General features: G+C 42.6%; 1 protein-coding gene across 1 annotated transcript in view; it reads left to right on the top strand.

The window, feature by feature from the left end:
* Positions 1-17,781, top strand: part of fus (FUS RNA binding protein) — a 19,442-nt gene extending 1,661 nt beyond the window's left edge. The window contains exons 2-15 of the mRNA XM_082530317.1: positions 257-281; positions 479-642; positions 721-910; positions 1,891-2,114; positions 2,194-2,392; positions 6,630-6,664; positions 10,840-10,875; positions 11,429-11,538; positions 11,873-12,002; positions 12,257-12,355; positions 12,571-12,709; positions 12,909-13,006; positions 16,260-16,404; positions 17,086-17,781. Of these exons, the coding sequence (XP_082386443.1) occupies positions 257-281; positions 479-642; positions 721-910; positions 1,891-2,114; positions 2,194-2,392; positions 6,630-6,664; positions 10,840-10,875; positions 11,429-11,538; positions 11,873-12,002; positions 12,257-12,355; positions 12,571-12,709; positions 12,909-13,006; positions 16,260-16,404; positions 17,086-17,125 (1,634 nt within the window). The 3' untranslated portion in view covers positions 17,126-17,781. The remainder of the gene's footprint in view (positions 1-256; positions 282-478; positions 643-720; positions 911-1,890; positions 2,115-2,193; positions 2,393-6,629; positions 6,665-10,839; positions 10,876-11,428; positions 11,539-11,872; positions 12,003-12,256; positions 12,356-12,570; positions 12,710-12,908; positions 13,007-16,259; positions 16,405-17,085) is intronic.

The following is a 17,781-nucleotide window of genomic DNA, read 5'->3' as shown; positions in this document are numbered from 1 at the left end:
GTCCATGTCATGAAAACTGAGCCTAAGTATTACCAGTTTCCATTTCTGGATGATAAAAAGCAGTGACGTGGCCTTCTTAAAAAGTGTTTTTACAGATAGAATATAGTTTATTCATTTAATAATTACCATTAAAATGTGTCTTATATAGTTACTGTTGAGTTTGTGAGGTTATAGATTATGTCTGACGCTGTTTGGATGTTTTATTGCTATCATCAAAACTGACTTTAATATTAACCCTCTCTGCTTTTTCCCACAGATTATTCCCAAACATCTAGCCAGGGGTAAGTTATGTAAATCATGTCTTTATTCATTCATGAAGCTTTCAGTCATTAATACTCATTCAGAGTAAATACATTTAGGTTTTGAATTTGGGTTAAAACAAGAAAAGTAAGTCCTTGCATTTAACCGTGGAAATGATTTTGTTTTGTAAGTCAATGAAAACAATTTGAAACGGTGTATTCTTGGTTGGTGTGTGCAGCTATCCATCCTATGGTGGAGGTGGCGGTGCTAGCCAGGGCTACGGTCCGTCGTCTGGCCCGGGTTACGGCCAGCAGGGCTACGGAGGCTACAACCAGAGCTCTGACAGCAGCTCCAGCTCCTACAGTCAGGGAGGCTATAGCGGCTACGGCCATCCTCAGTCAGGTAGAGGAAGCCCCAACGTCCGCCCAAATCCACAGTCACCGTTTTCCAGTCAACTGTGAATCAGTTTCCTTTTCCCAGGTGGATACGGGTCTCCATCCTCCAACCAGGGTGGTGGTGGTGGTGGTGGGTATGGTCACTCAAGTCAGTCCTACAGCTCCGGTGGCTATAACAGCAGCAACCAGCCGTCCAGCATGAGCTACAGCCAGCAGTCGTCATTCTCCGGGTACAGCCAGCAGCAGCAGCAGCCTCCTCCTCCATCCTCTGCGAGGTATGCTCACGTTCACCTCGCCTTTAATTCACTGATTTCTGCCCCATCTGCACAGCGGTAGTGTTTAGGAGCAACCACAAACCTCACTGACTTTACCTGCGGTGTGAGAGAGGAGGATGCTGGGATAGCAGGAGATGGAGGCAGGTGAACTTTAGCGAACCTTGATAGAAGCAGTCAAAAAAAGAATAATTTAAAGGCTGCATTCGTCTTTAGTTTTAAATAATTTTGGAGTGCAGTTAGTTTTTGTTGTTTGATGGTGGTCAGAACACTCCTGTAATAAAAATCAAATGTTCATACTGGTCCCCAGTATAAAGTACAACATAAGCCGAGCTCAGTCTCAGTAATTCAGTGCTTATCTCTATGATACTAATCCTAATAAAGCAGGTGCTCTGTTTTTCATTATATTATAGGTCAGCCTAGAGGCCGAACTAGTTTAAATCGAATAGAACTTTAAAAAGGCGCCGTTACTGCAGTTTCATGTGAGTACAGCAGGGGGCGCTCCAGTTATAGGAGCAAACTTCCTCTGTGGCGACCTCAGCTCTCTGCTGATCGCCAGGTATGTGTCCTTTGAAGCCAGCGTGGACTTGCAGACGGTGACCCTTTTAGCTAATTTCATCACACAAAGCCTCTTTTTAATTAGTTCAGGTGTGTCGACGTGCACGTGTCCGCTGCCACCTGAACTTCTCTTTACCCCTCTGTTACTGCGGAGGCCAAACATGCTTTCATTTGCATTGTGTTCATTTTGAGGACATTCAGACATGTTCAAGTTCAGTAAATGTTTGTTCATTTACAGTCAAATCATTTTTGGCCCTTAGCGGTAAAAGGCTGATGAGCCGCCAAGTGAATGATTGAGATTACAGCATTGAACAAAATAATCAGGATTAAGGTTTTCACCATAATTGAGCAGCTGCAGTTTGAGTCTCTCGTATGTGAGCTGCCATGTTGCTTTGTAGTCTTTAACACTTCCTGTTTTCTAACAGCTATGAAGGCAACTCGCCAGCTCCCGCCTACCAGCCACCGAGCAGCGGAGCGAGCGGAGGCAGTTACGGCAGCAGTGGAGGGCAGCCTGGTGGTAACTACGGGGGCAGCGGAAGCCACCCACAACCGTCTCAGCACGGAGGAGGTCACTACAACCAGCCGCCGAGCTACAACACCCCTCCTCCGCCGAGCTACAGCCAGCAGAGCCAGTACGGGCAGAGTGGAGGTGAGGGGTTGTGTAGCTGTTGATTACTGATTGAAAGCACATCAGTGTTTGGTCTGCTGAGGTTGGAACTTTCTCTCAGGATATGGAGGCGATAGCCCGCCGATAAGTGGAGGAGGAGGCGGAGGATACGGTGGTCCTGATGGAGGTTATGGAGGTCAGGAAGGCCGTGGGGGCAGGGGCCGCGGTGGAGGCGGATTTGGAGGCCGCGGTGGTGGCGGATACGATCGAGGTTTTGACCGAGGCGGCCGAGGTGGTCCAAGAGGAAGAGGAGGCATGGGGTAGGTGTCATCAATCATTGACTTATGAGTCACAGAAGCTCAGGGCTGTGCTACATCTTAATGTCTCCACCCATCTGGTTTTACATGGAGCCGCACTACTTCCTTCTTTTCCTGTAAAAAAAAAAAAAAAGAAGTAGTGATTCATATTTACACCTCTGACCTCACCTGCTTGTAAGAGTATGTAATCCTCAGTGCTGCAAGAGATCCCGTGGAGCGCCTCTCCACCCAGCCCAAAAACGCTGAAGACCACATTGCTAAAGGTCCAGTGAGTCGACATGTGGTTGAAAAGTGAAAGAGCCAAAGCTGTGAATCATCTTTGCAGACTCCTCACACGATAAAACAGATTCAAACCCAGACCCTGCTGCTCTGAGGCCACTGGACCACCTTACCACCAAATCAAAAAGAAACGTGAAATGGCCACAAAAAAGCAGTGTGTTCTGAAACATTACAGTACTCACAAGAACAGGTGAATGAAACTCATCTTTGAAAACAGAAGGTGGAGGCAGCGAGGAGAAAGTGTGACCTTAAACAGGCTTATTTCATCTGCCTGCAGGTGTGTTTTTTACACATTAAGAGCACAAAGGTAAAAGTTTTAAAAGCCAACATCTGTGCTGTGATATCAGCTCGTCCTATAAAAGAGAGGACGTCCACTCAGCTGGGTTTTCTTGGTTCATGGTGGTTTGCGTTGTGGTCCGGTTGACCCTGTGCAGACCCGCCTGACAGTGTGATGAGGTTAAAAACAAATAAAAAAAATCTGGTCAAGAATGGATTGGTAAGCCAAAAATGAGAGGTTCACAGCCAGAACACAAAAACAACACTGCAGCCAAACTCGGTTTCTTTTATTTTGAAAATCTGCGCTTACTCAGCGCTACTTTGTGGCAACATGGGTTGAAAGTACTGTTTCCTGTTCTGCTTAGTCAGTGCAAACACAACAGAATGATCGGTGCTCTCTGATCAGAGAGGATGAAGTAAATCTCACATACTGCCAATGTATGGATTATTTGTTCATTATTGAAGTATTGATGTTATTTCTATGGAGCTATAATGTCTGACAGGGTTCATTCAGTGTTTTGTGCCATTAAGCACAACAGGTGGCACGCCTGTCTATTCCAAAACAAATTCATAAATAATAAAGATACAGCTTGAGACAATAAATAAGGAAGCTATTATCAGCTGCCTCTTCAATAAGATCCTCGTCACGTGGCTGAACTTCGTCTCGTCTCCAGCTCTGATGCCTCAGTGAGCTCGGCGTCGTGGCAGAATCTGGTTAGTGTGGACCTCCGTTTAAAAAAAACAAAACAAAACAAGAACTGCCACCAGCTGCAGTCCAAGAGGGTGGAGTCAGGCGGAGGTGGAGTCAAATGTACTCCAAGCTTGTTCAAGTCTGTCCAGCTCGAACTCCAGAGTGATGGTGACACACAGTAGTGATGCGGCCATCGAACTATCGACTGTGAAAACGCGAGCATGGCCCGCTATGTTTACAGTGCCAGCACTTTCAAAATAAAAGCAAAGGAATTGTCTATGAATGCTGATGAGGCTGTAGTCTTACATGGATGTGTTAGGGTTATTTTTAGGGTTAGGATAACCCTAAAGTATGGGACACACTGAAGATGCTGGGATGTGATTCAGATTTGTCATTTTCAATAGAATGATTGTTTTAATACCACTGACTCGATTCATCTATTCCAACCTTGGAAAAGAAAAGATGCAAATGTAAAAACGAAGGCTCCGCTATGATACAAATCAGAAACCACAACCACAAAAATTCCAAACAGCTCAGGAAAAACTGAATTCAATATCATTCATTCATCACACATTACTGTGAATTGTTGTTGGTTATTCTCTCAGCTCTGATCCAGCACTGGGAAAACTACGTGTTAGTAAAAGTTACAGGTGCACTAGCAGGATGCTGTAATAAGGCTAATGCACAAAAGAGAAGTGCACGGCCACGGGTAATTGGTGTTATTACCCAGAGGTCTGAATACTTGCAGAGGCCTCAGTGGTTTTGGGTGAAGCTGGATTAAAACAGCAGAAAATTGCTATGGGTTGGAGCAAAGCTTCGTAAAGCCAATGAATTAAATGTACAGAACAAAGAACATCAGCACTGATTGCTTGAAGCTGTGAAGCATAAACCGGTAAGTTGATGTTTTTGTTCTTCTTACGAGGTTACGTAGTCTCTCGTTTTCTTCTTTGTGACCTCATGATGTTAGAGCTGGACTCAGATAAACTAGTTTCCCATTCCATTATGTATTTTCTCATCCATCGTGTACTTCCTGTACATCTCCTTCCACACTGGGTCATCTTGATATTCGCCACAGTGAGAACTAATCAGCTGATAAATCCAAGTTTACAAATGACTTTGGGGTATTATCAGTTTTACGATGGATGAACACGTCAAAGAAAGATAATGGTATGTGTGTTGTGCCACATCTGGAGTTCAAAAATGCCATTCAGCTATAAATAGTAAAGTATACAGTTGCTTCAGAAAGTATTCAGACCCTTTGCACTCTTTTTGTTTTAAAATACATTTTTTATCTGTAATTAATACTTTGTCCATCGATCTATTTTCTGCTACTTACTTGGTCCAAGTCATTGACCGGGCAACCAAAGATGCCGTACGGCGAGTTTTTCATCTTTGCTTGTGTCTGAAATGTTTCTATAGAATAAAGTGTGACCTTCACTCTGCCTACAAACTAACACACCTCAGTATATCACCATCACCTGCCTTTTTCACCTGTTACCACCACCTTCCCCACCAGCCCTTGCAGGTTTACTGTACCATACTCTGCTTTAATCACTCTTTGAATCTTCTCCTAGGCTTTTACCTTCTCTCCAGGCTGGCTTTCTACTCTTAAGCCATCATTTGGAAAATCACATTATGGGGAAGTCAGATTTAATAGTCTTCTAATAACACAGGATATATTACTTAAATACTAATCAGTCATTTTGGAGAAAAGTCTCAAACACTTGGGAATTGCTGCAATTTGTGTAAAGACAGGGTGTCTACGGGTCCTTAAAAAAGACTTGAAACTCTAAAAACCGCTGAAGAAGAATAACATTTTCTTGAATTCAGTTAAGTGGGTCTCAAACATTTTAAAATCATGTCACTGAGACAGTTTCCAAGACACAAAGCTGCTATTTTGGCCTCCTCTGCATAATTAGGTAACAACAATGTGACCGCATCAATTTTTAGAAGCCGACGCTGTACCTGCGAGAGCAAATGATGTGTAATCTACCTGGTGAATAGCAGCTAATGGTTTGGTCTGCTGGAAAGATATCAGCTGAAGAGAAAACGGGTGGGGTTGGGTTTACTACACACTTTTCCACTGGCGTGTTCTTACCAGCTTAATTTTATAGAAAGGTATAAATATCAAAGTGCTTTCACCCGCTGGGTGAAAAAATTGTGCCTCATTCAGTTCGGTTTTATTTATATAATGCAGTTTAGAATGAAAAGCATGTCATGGATAATTTTACCCTTTTAAAAGTATAATTTTTAGCTTTACTTTGTGTAAAAAGCATTGCAGACAGTAACTGTTTTATCTCAGGATAAAAATACATAAGTACTTTAAGTTAAAGCCCAGTGAGACCCAGCCTCAGGCCTGAGCACGGTAGAGAGGCCCTGCTGTCCAACCTGCTCAATGATCGAAAAGGAAAGAAGGTCAAACACACGTGAATAGGAATAAAAATACTTTTGGCTGTTAAAGCCTGTGGCTGAAAATGCTGATAGAGCAGTCTGCGCCGTGTTGTTCAGACTCGGGAATAAAAACAAATGAAAATTTGACCTGATGTCAGTGTGTTTTCACCTTTGTGTTACTCAAAGTGAAATCTTTAAGGTCTGAAGGTTCTAAATTGAAGTCGTTCATACCTGTAGACACCCTGTGTTGAGTGAATAAAGGTTTTCCGAGACCTTTAAAGAAACAAACAAACAGCACCCACCAAGGGATCAGAGCTCTGATGTTTGGGTTTGTTAATTCTCTTATGATGAAATAAATGGAACTTGAAAGTTTTTACACCTTCTGAGTCAGAAATGCAAATTTCAGCTAACAGGGTTTGTACACTGGCCTCTTGTCCATGGGTTACATCAACATGCAGTAAGGGTACATTTGGACAATGCCAGCGAGGAGGGGTGGGTTTAGCAAAGACGCTGTGAGAGTGAAGGTTAACCTCAGCCCATTGAGAGAAATCGCTGTCAGCTCCAGCCTTCAATGCGTGTCGTTTTTCTCTTCCTCTTCATCAGAATGGGCGATCGTGGAGGATTCAATAAGTTTGGTGGTAAGTGACAAAAAACTTCAACACTTGAGTGAAAAGGTGTGTCAAAGCTAAAAGGGAGTAAGCTCAAACTCTGGTACTTCAAGTGTGGCTTGGGGGATAAAACTTGATTCTGTCTGAAAAGCTGAAGAAAAAACAGCTATTTAACAGTGAAGGTCAGGCGAATGTTAAGACTTTTGATGTATACTGTCTCTAGCATGACTGTACAGATAATAACACCCATCGTGTTTTGTGTGTTTGACTTGAAATGTCCATCGGAGGGAGTTAAAACTGCATCATTAGCCCTTCCACTGCTCCTCTGGCACTCGGTGTTTGAATTTGAAGTGTGGATGGTGACAAACTCAGTGACTGAAGTGAGATAAGTGTTGCTTACCTTATCGTGTTGTGCAAATGTGACAAATCGTGTTAAATAGATGAAATGACCCTAAATGGTTTTTAAGGCTTGGCTTGAAAACCTGTTGACAGATGTTTTGATTCTGTTGTACTTTCCACCAAAGACGGTTGAAAGGTAAAAACTGGTTGGGTTGCACACACTGGGAATTTTTTTCACATGACACTGACTCTGGAACTCACGGTGATGAAAACTGAAAATTCTTGGTTCAGTTGCAAATCCATTTGGAACAATAGAACAAGAGGCATGAATGCTTAGTCATACCCTCAGATCTGGGTTGATCGTATAGAAAGGCGGGCATGCTTTAGCTTTGTTAAAGTAATTACAGTAAGAAAGCCCCTATCTAAATTCTTACCACTGCATCCGAGAATATGCTCATTCAGGCTGAAGAGGGTTTTGCTTTTGTTCTTTTGTGATCATAAAGAGATTAAGTAGTAATGGCGGTAACTTGATGCATTCCACTGTAGTTCTACTACATGTCTGTGTAGACTCTGTCAGTGCGCCCCAGGGTGGCTGTGGCTACAATGTAGCTGCCATCACCAGTGTGTGAATGTGTGCGTGAATGGGTGGATGACTGGATATGTAAAGCGCTTTGGGGTCCTTAGGGACTAGTAAAGCGCTATATAAATACAGGCCATTTACCATTCTCAGTCATCCAGTCATGGTAGTTTTGAGAGCTCGAAAAGAAGGTGACTGGACTTCGTTGGGTTTGCAAAGACGTTTCACCTCCCATCCAGGAGGTGAAACTCCCTTCAGTTCTAGAAACAAGAGGTGGAGAGTCCCAGGTATTTAACCCACAGTGGGGTAGATTTTGAGAATGTTGAGAATGTCAAATTTGAGAATTTGACAAGATGAACATTGGTTTGAAAGAGGCCATCTATGCCTACTCTGAACGACGGCTCATGTGACACCTGCAACGGTCAGCAGTGGGAACTGAAGAAGCCTTTTGGATGAGAGGTGAACGTCTTCACAAACCCAAAGAAGTCCAGTCATCATCTTTTTTTCAAGCCCTTCAAACTGTTTGGACAATATTTCTTGAAGGAAATGTTTTCAGTTGTTTACAATCCTGCTAATAAGAAGCACAAACTGATACGGATCGGAGAGTTTATATAAATGTGGGCTTTTTATTTAAATTACCAAATTATTTTAGTTAAAATTTACAGGTAGCACGCCCAACAAGGTTCTAGCAATAAATGGTGTTTACCCCGCATGGCCACTGTGTCTGTATTGGTGTCATTCACCACCCAAAGATTACCACTCCAAGGCCATTTTGAAGCAGCACAACAGCTGCGGAAAAAGCAAACGTATGCTGATTGAAAGGTGTTTTCATTAGAGACATTGTAAGAGCAAAACAGGGTTCAAAGAATGCCTTGCAAAAATCTCTGGGTAACTGCAAAGATGCTGGACGTTCTGCCCATCAATTATCTGCTTTAAATCAGCTGAACCTGAAAGTATGAAAAGTTTTCACATTTCTAGTCATTCTTTACTGGTTTTACTGGTGATTCTGTGATTCGGGGACTATTACAAAAACATTGCAGGAGGAGGCTCAAATAATCCTGAACAGAAATCTGTGGGAGCCTTCTGCATGGTCAGATATGGCGGTGGGCCACCCCTCCCACCATAGAGCCAATCAGAGTGCTGACTGTATCACTGGACTGGACTGAGCCAATCAAGAAGCTTTTCAAACACCAATCTGTGATCAGACTCATAACATCTTTTGAATAATTCAGTTGGTGAGAGTATTTTTTTGGAAAAGTTAGAGCTCTTATTTATTCAGATAGAAACTTCATAATAAACTTGCTTCTAGGATGAGTTTTGTTTGTTTGTTTTAAATCCTGACCTTTAGATTGATGTTACGGCACTTCTTTTTTTTTGGATTGTTTCAGTAGGGCTTGGCCTTGTTTGCCCAAACTACTTGGAGATGTTGACTGGGATTCCTGCAAATGGCGAGACCCTGTTGTAGAAGGGCTGTAGTAATCTAATACATACTTACTTAACTCGAACTTTCTTTAAAGATTGTTGAGTAGTTTATTGTAGGGTTTAATCTCCCAGGCTCTGATTCTGCACCGTCCTCAGTGTGGATGGGATCGAACACCATTGTCTGCCCGCCTTTCTGCAGAAAACTTTGGAATCAGTTTGGAACAATAGAACAAGAGGTACGGATGCTTAGTCACATCCTCAGATGTGGGTTGATCATATAGAAAGGTGGGCGTGCTTTAGTATAATTAAAATAATCACTGGTTATGTGTTTAGTGTAGGAAAGTCCATATCAAAATTCTCACCACTGCATCTGAGAATAGATGCTCATATTCAGGCTTCTGGTTTTGGTCCGTTCTGATTCTTCCAGTTTACTCATTGCTGGGGTGGGATGTCTTTAAGATCCACAACATCACAAACATCACAAACACCAACGAGGGCGTATGCTTTCTAATGAAAAATCTTCAGTTTAGCTGCAATGTAAAGTTTTTTATTGTGCTTATGTGGAAGAGATGTAATAGAAAAAAACGTTTGTATTTGAATTATTTAAAGAAATAAAAGGTCATGAAGTCATTGACCCCTTGGGCATTAACTTAAGGTTTTCCATCCAGCCAATAAAAGTTCAGCTATCTGCGACTACTGATATAATTGTGGAGAGGGTGGTGTCTAGTTTCCTGATTATTTCCTCATAAGATTCTCAGGGAGCCAATGCCAGATGCTCCACCCTAACCGATAGTTGCTTAATGTCAAAGATAGTTGAAAATGAGCTCAGTGAAAAATAAACTGGAAACTGAAATCTTGATTTTTAGCTTGGGACACTGATGCCTGCTCATGTTAGTTACGGATCAGATTTTATTTTCTATTTTGGTTTTTTTATTTTGGTTTCCTCAGTGAGTTGTGCCCAAAGACTGGTTCTCCTTGTTTGCACAGCCACAAACTAGAACAATATATTAAAAAAAGCCCCCAAACTAGTCTTTTAATGTCAGATGGACACGAGCAGATCTGCTCCTGCAGGCGGTTTGCCTTTGGCGTCCGATAACCAGTCCCGTGTTTGTTTAAAGAGGGAGCATTGAGCCCAAGTTCCTTTCAGAAAAGTGACGGGACCTGATGCACTGAAGCGCTTCGTAAGGTAATGTCTGAAAACCTGCACAGGTGAAGATGGTTTTCTGAGCGGGTTCAATTGTCAGAATGGCAAACATGGCGTTCGTGTTCCCAGGACGTATGTTTGAGCAGTTTGCAAGAATCCTTTGTTGAGCTGTGGGAAAACTGAAGTATCCAATGGGATCAATTAATGACATGTAGGGCTGTTCCATAGAAATTAAAACAATTGTGTTTCAGTGTGTTTGACTGGTTCAATGATTCTGTAATGTTGGTGTTAAAGAAAACGCTTCAACATGACTGCAGCAATTCTTAAAAAACCCAACATGTAAACAAACCACCTTTAAGGCTCTTTCCAAAGAGTCTGCTTGTTCTCGTTGGAGAAAAAAAGGACCAAAGCCAATGCACAGAAATAGCTACAAGGCAGTATCTCAATAAAGTGGACGGTTGTGTTTTTTACACTTGTTCCTGGGACTTGGAGCCACTCGCTGACCTCAGTGGAGCGTGATAACGATGACGGTGAAGCGAATGAGCCGAGACATGAAAAACGTTCAGACAGATAAACCTAAAGAGAGTTTGATAGTAGTGCTGGATATACCTGTGGGGATGAGGTGTGCATGAAATGAATTAACTATTAGTTAGACCATTGTTTGTGTGTGATGGAACAGCTGACCTTTTCCACACCTAACATCTGTTTGTTTTTGTCCTTAAGGACCAAGAGAACCAGGACACGGAGGATCCGGCTTCAGTAAGTGTTTCCTGTTTTCTTTGTTCAGCTACCAGCAAAAGCCAGTTTCAGTCGTTGGTGTGATGTCAGTCTGAGAGATGAACTAAAGCCAATAAATTCAGAAGAAACGACTACAAATATTTCCTCCTATGCCAAGAATTTACCAAGACATGGTTCTCTTGGCTTTATAATTGGCAGACATTTTTCACTTTGTTTTAGTTTTCTTCCGATAATAAAGCCTACATTTACTGAGCACTTTTAGAGACACTTCTAGAGAATTAAGCCTTTTGGTAGTTCCTTTAGCACAGAGGTCTCTATCCCCTGTCCTCGAGAGCTGCAGTCCTGCAGCTTTTAGATGCGTCCTTGTTCCGAAACCCCTGAATCAAATGAAAGGCTTGTTGCCAGGCCTTTGCCAAATTTGATGGTATGCTGCAGAGCTAATTCAACAATTTTATTCGCCTGTGTTGGAGTAGGCATGCATGTAAAAGCTCCAGGACAGTAGCTCTCAAGGACACCCCTGCTTTACGCCATTGTTACTGCTTGAATTACATCACTTTATATGATTTTCTAACAGTGCAGGACCAGGATAACTCTGATAACAACACCATCTTTGTGCAAGGCCTGGGAGACGACTACACTGTTGAATCAGTGGCGGACTTTTTTAAGCAGATTGGGATCATTAAGGTAACATATTGATTTGTGTTTGGTCAGTAATCAATAAAGCATTTATTTGGATGTGTCATGTATAGATGACTGGTTAAAATGGTAAAGAAGCGCCGGCTTGATGTTAAAGTTTAACAAAAACTGGAATGAAGCCATTTTCTTTCTTGGTTCCCCGATCGCTCGTCATAAAATCTTATGTTACACTTCAGAAAAAGAAGAAGAATTTCATCATTTGGAATCTAAATGAATTTCTATCCTTTAGTCTGATTTCCATGGTAACACACAGCACCTGAACTGTTGTGCTGTTCACAGTTCTGGTCCATGGACTTTCATCCCTTTCCTTCTGTCCTCTTAGGTAAACAAGAAGACAGGCCTGCCCATGATCAACCTGTACACGGATAGAGAGACGGGGAAGCTGAAGGGGGAGGCCACGGTCTCCTTCGATGACCCCCCCTCAGCTAAAGCTGCCATCGAGTGGTTTGATGGTGAGTTATTACCTCTGAGCTTTGGCTTCCCCACTGTTTGAGTTTCTGTTGGTGGTTTAAGTGGTTTTATAAGGTTTGTATCTGGAAACTAGGCTTTGATGGAACTGACTGCTAAAGTATAAGACAAATAAGGATTATGTTGAACTGTAACTCATGCAAAGCTACTGTTGGAAAGTCCAAGAATATGGAGCTAGAAAGGATTATTGATTTCATACCTCATATCTGATCCTTTGATATTCATCGCTTTACTCCAGGTAAAGACTTCAATGGAAACCCAATCAAGGTGTCCTTTGCCACACGCAGAGCTGACTTTGGAGGCCGAGGAGGCATGAGGGGAGGTAGAGGGCGAGGAGGCGAGTCACTTTCTTTTTACTTTTAGTTTTATAAAGTGAAAAATTATAACCTTGTAAACAGCAGTCGGACCACACGGTGCACTTCACAGGTGAACTTTGAGTCGTAACAAAAATGCTCGTTTACTGTTTGCAGTGAATTAAAAAGCTTCAGCCTCGCACTGAACCATCAGTCACGTGTCCCGCTGACAGATGCTGTGGCGTTTTCTTCCGTGCAGGTCCGATGGGCCGTGGAGGGTTCGGAGGCGGTCGAGGGGGAGGTTTCCCAGGAGGCAACGGTGGCAATGGAGGGGGAGGAGGTGGTGCCAGTGGTGGAGGAGGGCAGCAGCGAGCCGGAGATTGGAAGTGTTCAAACCCGTGAGTTTTGATGACTCCTCTATGACAATAAATTAGAATTAAAAACACAACAAAAACATCTTGTACAATGATTGCTTAAAATATGATGCCAGATGTTTTAGTTTTGCTCAGTCTTACCTTTATTTAATGTAGTAATCTTTCTACGGATCTGTTATCAACATATAACAGTTCTTCTAAAGTCTTCCTTTCTTCTCTTCAGTAACTGTGGGAACTTGAACTTCTCCTGGCGTAATGAGTGTAACCAGTGCAAAGCTCCGAAAGCTGAAGATGCTGGTGGGATGCCCCCCATGGAGCGAGGTTAGATACACCTGGATAAATATTAGATAAATAAATAGGTGAACATTTGTTGACTCACAGAGTTTACTCAGACACTTAAAAAAGGCTTTATGCGTTTAACCGGGCACGCTCTGTTTTGCGTAACTATTTCTAAATCACTGCAGAACTGGGACCATGTAAGCTAGCACAATAATTTGTTTTGCATATGAAACCGGAGGAGTTGCGCTTACATCTGATGCCATCAGCTTGTCCTCAGTCACGGTTTCCTTCCACATAAAGCTTTGCAAAACTGCATAAAAAGCGCTTGCAGGAACAAAAACATAATATTCCAGAAACACGCTTTGCCGATCCCATCAGCTGTTCGTAACACTTCCTACGTTGGAATATAGGTCAGCGCGAACTTTTGCATGTCCGCCATTACCTGCCCGAAACCGGAAGTGACGTCATTTTCATGGAAATTTTAGTTTTTTACCCTCGGGGCCTTATAAGCCTGTACTGGTGTTTTTAAAAGTCATGTTTGACTTTTCTGAATAGTTTCTGGGATGCTTAGAACTCAAATTGCACTGCTGAACATTTATTTTGATGCAGATGCTGTTTCTTTGCAAATTTGCAGTATAATATTTATTTTTGTTTTTCCTGCAGTATATAAAAATTAGTGTATCTCAAAAATAAAACTATGAAGACACTCAAAATAAATTTCCTGTTGTTAGAAACTATTTTGTGCAACTTTTTTGCATTTACAGTTTTGAGGGATAAACCTCTTAAATTTCTCCAAGTAGAAATATATGTAAAAAAAACAAAAACCATTTCCAATTTTTGTAGTTTATTGCACATTTTTGCAATTTATGTAATTACTATGCACTTAATGCAGACATATTATCAAAATTTGGGCTGTAACAGTTGTATTGATGTATAGCAACTTGAAATGCTCCCACAAATGGCTCCACAGCATGTAAAAATATAATATAAGCTCTGGCGGACTTGGTTCTATGGTAGGTCTTAAAGGGTTAAGGTCAAAACATGCATTAAATAAATAAAAACACATGTAGTTATTATTAAAGTGTGTAGTTGTTCCTGTTTCTGCTTCACCCACGCTGTCACGAACACCAAACAGCGGAAGCAGAATTTTCCAAGTGAGCTGACCTGACTTCCTGTCACAGATCACAGTTTTGAAATAACTTTCACGATACCCTAAAAGTTCACTTCAGTTAAATTCCATTCACTGTTATTTATATGAATCACGGTTCTCTCAAGGCGCTTTATTGTTTGAGGTCGACCGTACAATAATACAAAGAAACCGAGAAAACGCCAACAATCATATGACCGCCTATGAACAAGCGCTTTGGCGACAGTGGGAAGGAGAAACTCCCTTTTAACAGGAAGAAACCTCAAGAGAGAACCAGGCTCAGGGAGGGGCAGCCGGTTGTGGTGAGGGGAGGAAGACAGTACAGAAGAAGAGAATTAGCAGCCACACGTGGAGGTAACTTTACTTCCTGCCGACCAAACGCTGTTCGATCAGCTGGTTTTTAAGTGAGGCGCTGTTTGGGTATCACTGTCTCCTGTAATATCACAGTTTCAGTTCGTGCCTCAGTTGTTTTACACTCAGAGGATGAACAACAGAAATCATGCGATCACATCGATCGGATCACGAACAAAAAGAGCACGTGCAGACTTTTATTATGGAGTGAGAAAGCTGAACATGTTGTTATCGTTCGTGTTGTTCAGTCGTTCTGAGTGTTTGTTTTCAGTCTGACTGAAACAGAAGCTGAGTGTACCCTCCGACCCCGACGTTCGCTCGGCCGGCTGCTTTGTTGTTCTGGAGTTCGTCCTAAAGCCTTTGTCTCGGCTGCTTTCAGGATGTACTCTGTGTACACTTCTACTGCTTGTGTGTTTAGCTGTGGGAGCTTTCTGTGGTTTAGCACAGCTGTAGTTTACCTGATCAAAGAGAAGAGCACGCAGACATGTGTCCGCTCATTTTTATTTTTTATGTATTCTGCAGTTAGATATGTGATAGGTGGGCGGGCTGTAGATTAAATCATGTTTTATTTCATGTCATTGTCTGATGATATAAAATCTACTGAGATCTGCTCTCTGAGCTCTACTGATGGCTGAAATGAGCGATGACAAGTGAACGCGCGTTAGCATCAGTATTTATCTCACGCAGGTCATGTTCGTGAGATAATCTTGAACTATTTCATAAATGTGGCTGAAGAACACATGCTTGCAGTGGAGCGTAGCTGCTTATCGCTGTTTCTGGATTACCGGATTACAAAAGCAAAAAGAATGAGGATTCAGGTGACGTAAACTCCTCCCTGAGATAACTGATCTCCACACGAGGCGGCTGCAGGACAAAAAAATGTCTTCTATTTCCAGTAGTTGTTACATTTGGAAGTAGTGTGTTTGTGACTTGAAAACAAGTTTACATTTGGTAATTTTTAAAGTTTTCTCGTCGTGATTTTAATGATAAGCGCATCCTGGCAGAAACGTTTCTACATCTGCATCAGGATGGTCGACTTGTACTGTGCGATCGCGTAGTTCTGATGACTTTGTAACACGCAGACACACAGTTATGTGCTCAAACACACACACAGCAAGAATCAGAATACTTTATTAATCCTTACAGAAATTATGTAAAAATTCTGAGTAAGGAGAAAATAGCAGGAGCAACTGAAACAACCTGCAGCTGCCGTTTGTCACATGCAAATGTATTCTATGATGCACGAATGATTAAAGAAAACCCAACCTTTTTAAAAAAAGAGTTTTTAGCAGTCGTTTAAAACAAGCTGCAGATTCAGCAGAGGAAGCTGTTCCAAAGTTTAGGAGCTTCTTGATTCAACAAAGAACGAGGAACCGTTAAAACTCTGATCGTAGCATCTGAGCAGCCTGGACACGCTCTGACCTTCTGAGTTGTAAATGTAATTAATGATATTTGAAAAAAGGGGAATTTCATCATTCATAGTTTATCTAAGATGGAGAAGAAGAACAGGGTGACCTGTGAATGTTTAAGACATCTCAGGAGGATAAACTTGTAGCTGTGAGGTTAATATTTCAGCATATTTTACTTTGTTGTAGGTTTACATTAGAGTAAAAGATTGCAGATATTGAATGAATGATTGCATTAAATCATAACAGACACAGTGCGGTTTATGAAGGAATCCTTCTGCTCTGTAGTGGTTTACTCTGGTTTCCTGTAATCACTTATATGTGTACAGCAGAGAAACATTTCAGTTTGGTGAGTCATGCATTCCCGCTCACCTCATTTGTTTCCTGGCAGGAGGTTACGGAGGAGGCGGAGACCGCAGAGGGGGGTTTGATCGGGGCGGCTTCAGGGGCCGCGGCGGCGACCGCGGCAGCGGAGGCTTCAGAGGAGGCCGAGGAGGCGAGCGGGGAGGATTTGGCCCCGGCAAGATGGATGTGAGGTGAGCAACAAGATGCACGGCAGCTCTGTGAGGCGGCGTGCCCGCGTGTACGTCAAGTGTTTTATGGTTATTCATTTGGAAATCGATGAGTAATCATGACAGTTAACCCCTGGCCTTACAGATGTTTCCAGTGTCGGTGGAGTCAACGACACTTGCACACACGACAGACAGCAGGAGAACTGCTTTAAATGATTATAGACACACACACGTGGGAAAACAGATGTCATCAATCATAAACTCGAATTTTACTCACAGCAGATGTTCAAACTGAAAATGAACCATTTAAATAAAATCTGAGCTCCTGTTTCCCAGTCTGCAGGTTCCCCTCTTCTTTTCATGGAGCTCATGCCGCTCTGAAACCTGTTTGTACCGATCAGCACTGACGGAGCCTTCCCAGACGTGCCAGCACTTTTAGCCTGATTTGGAGTGTTTTGACTGTAAATACACGAGAAACAGGTTTCACGGGTTAAGATTTGGTCCCACTGATCAGATTTTTTAAATTCATTTCATTTAAAAATCTGTTTTGTTGATTTTGAAATCATTTATTTATTTCTTAGTCTGAGTATTGACTTGTTGAAGTCCAAGCTCAGCAGTGCCTCTGTGGTTTGTGTTGACTTGGAGAAACTCGACCGCTGGCTGGAAACTGCACTGATGTTTTATGTCTTTGTGTTTGGTTTCCAGGGGCGACCGCAGGCAGGAGCGGCGGGGCCGTCCCTATTAGCCCATCCCGGCCGCTCGCATGACGACCTACGTGTGCACAGGTGTCCGTGCAGCCCGCCCCTCTCACCTTTTATATCACTCCTTATTCAACACGTGACTCTCCCTGTGTTAGTGTTAGCTGTCGTGATTCATCCACACTGTCTGCTCAGCGGGGCGTCGTTTACCAAAACAAGCTTCAACATTTTAATTGATCAGATTTTATATCTGCCCGACTCTCCGGGATCATCACCGCTCTGTTCAGCTTCACGCTTTCACTCTGTCAGAGTAGCTTTGCATGATTCCCAGCTCAAAATATTTATGTCTGAGACGTGAATAAAGATCATCAGCTGGCGTCACTATCTGTCCAGATTTTCAGAGAAACGTGTGCTCAAAGTGAGCACCGTTACCGGTGTTTTGATCCCTGCTGATGAACGCGGCACCTCCTCCTGATGTTCGGCAGGGTCAGTGAGCGATGTACGACGGCTCAGACCGTTTGGGATCAAGAGGCACAGATGCCACACCTGCCCGCTGATGCCAGCTCATTCTGATCATGGCCAGTGTGCGATGTAAACGAAGCCCCGGCTCTACAGCTGTGTTCAAGAACTTTTTACTATTTATTATTGGTGTTTTTGTATCGTGCTCGTGCTGCTTTTCCAAATGAAAGTGTTGGCCAAGTAA

This window comes from Aulonocara stuartgranti (assembly GCF_965226115.1).
Source record: "Aulonocara stuartgranti genome assembly, chromosome: 4".
Lineage (NCBI taxonomy): Eukaryota > Metazoa > Chordata > Actinopteri > Cichliformes > Cichlidae > Aulonocara > Aulonocara stuartgranti.
This window is presented reverse-complemented; position numbering and strand designations above follow the sequence as displayed.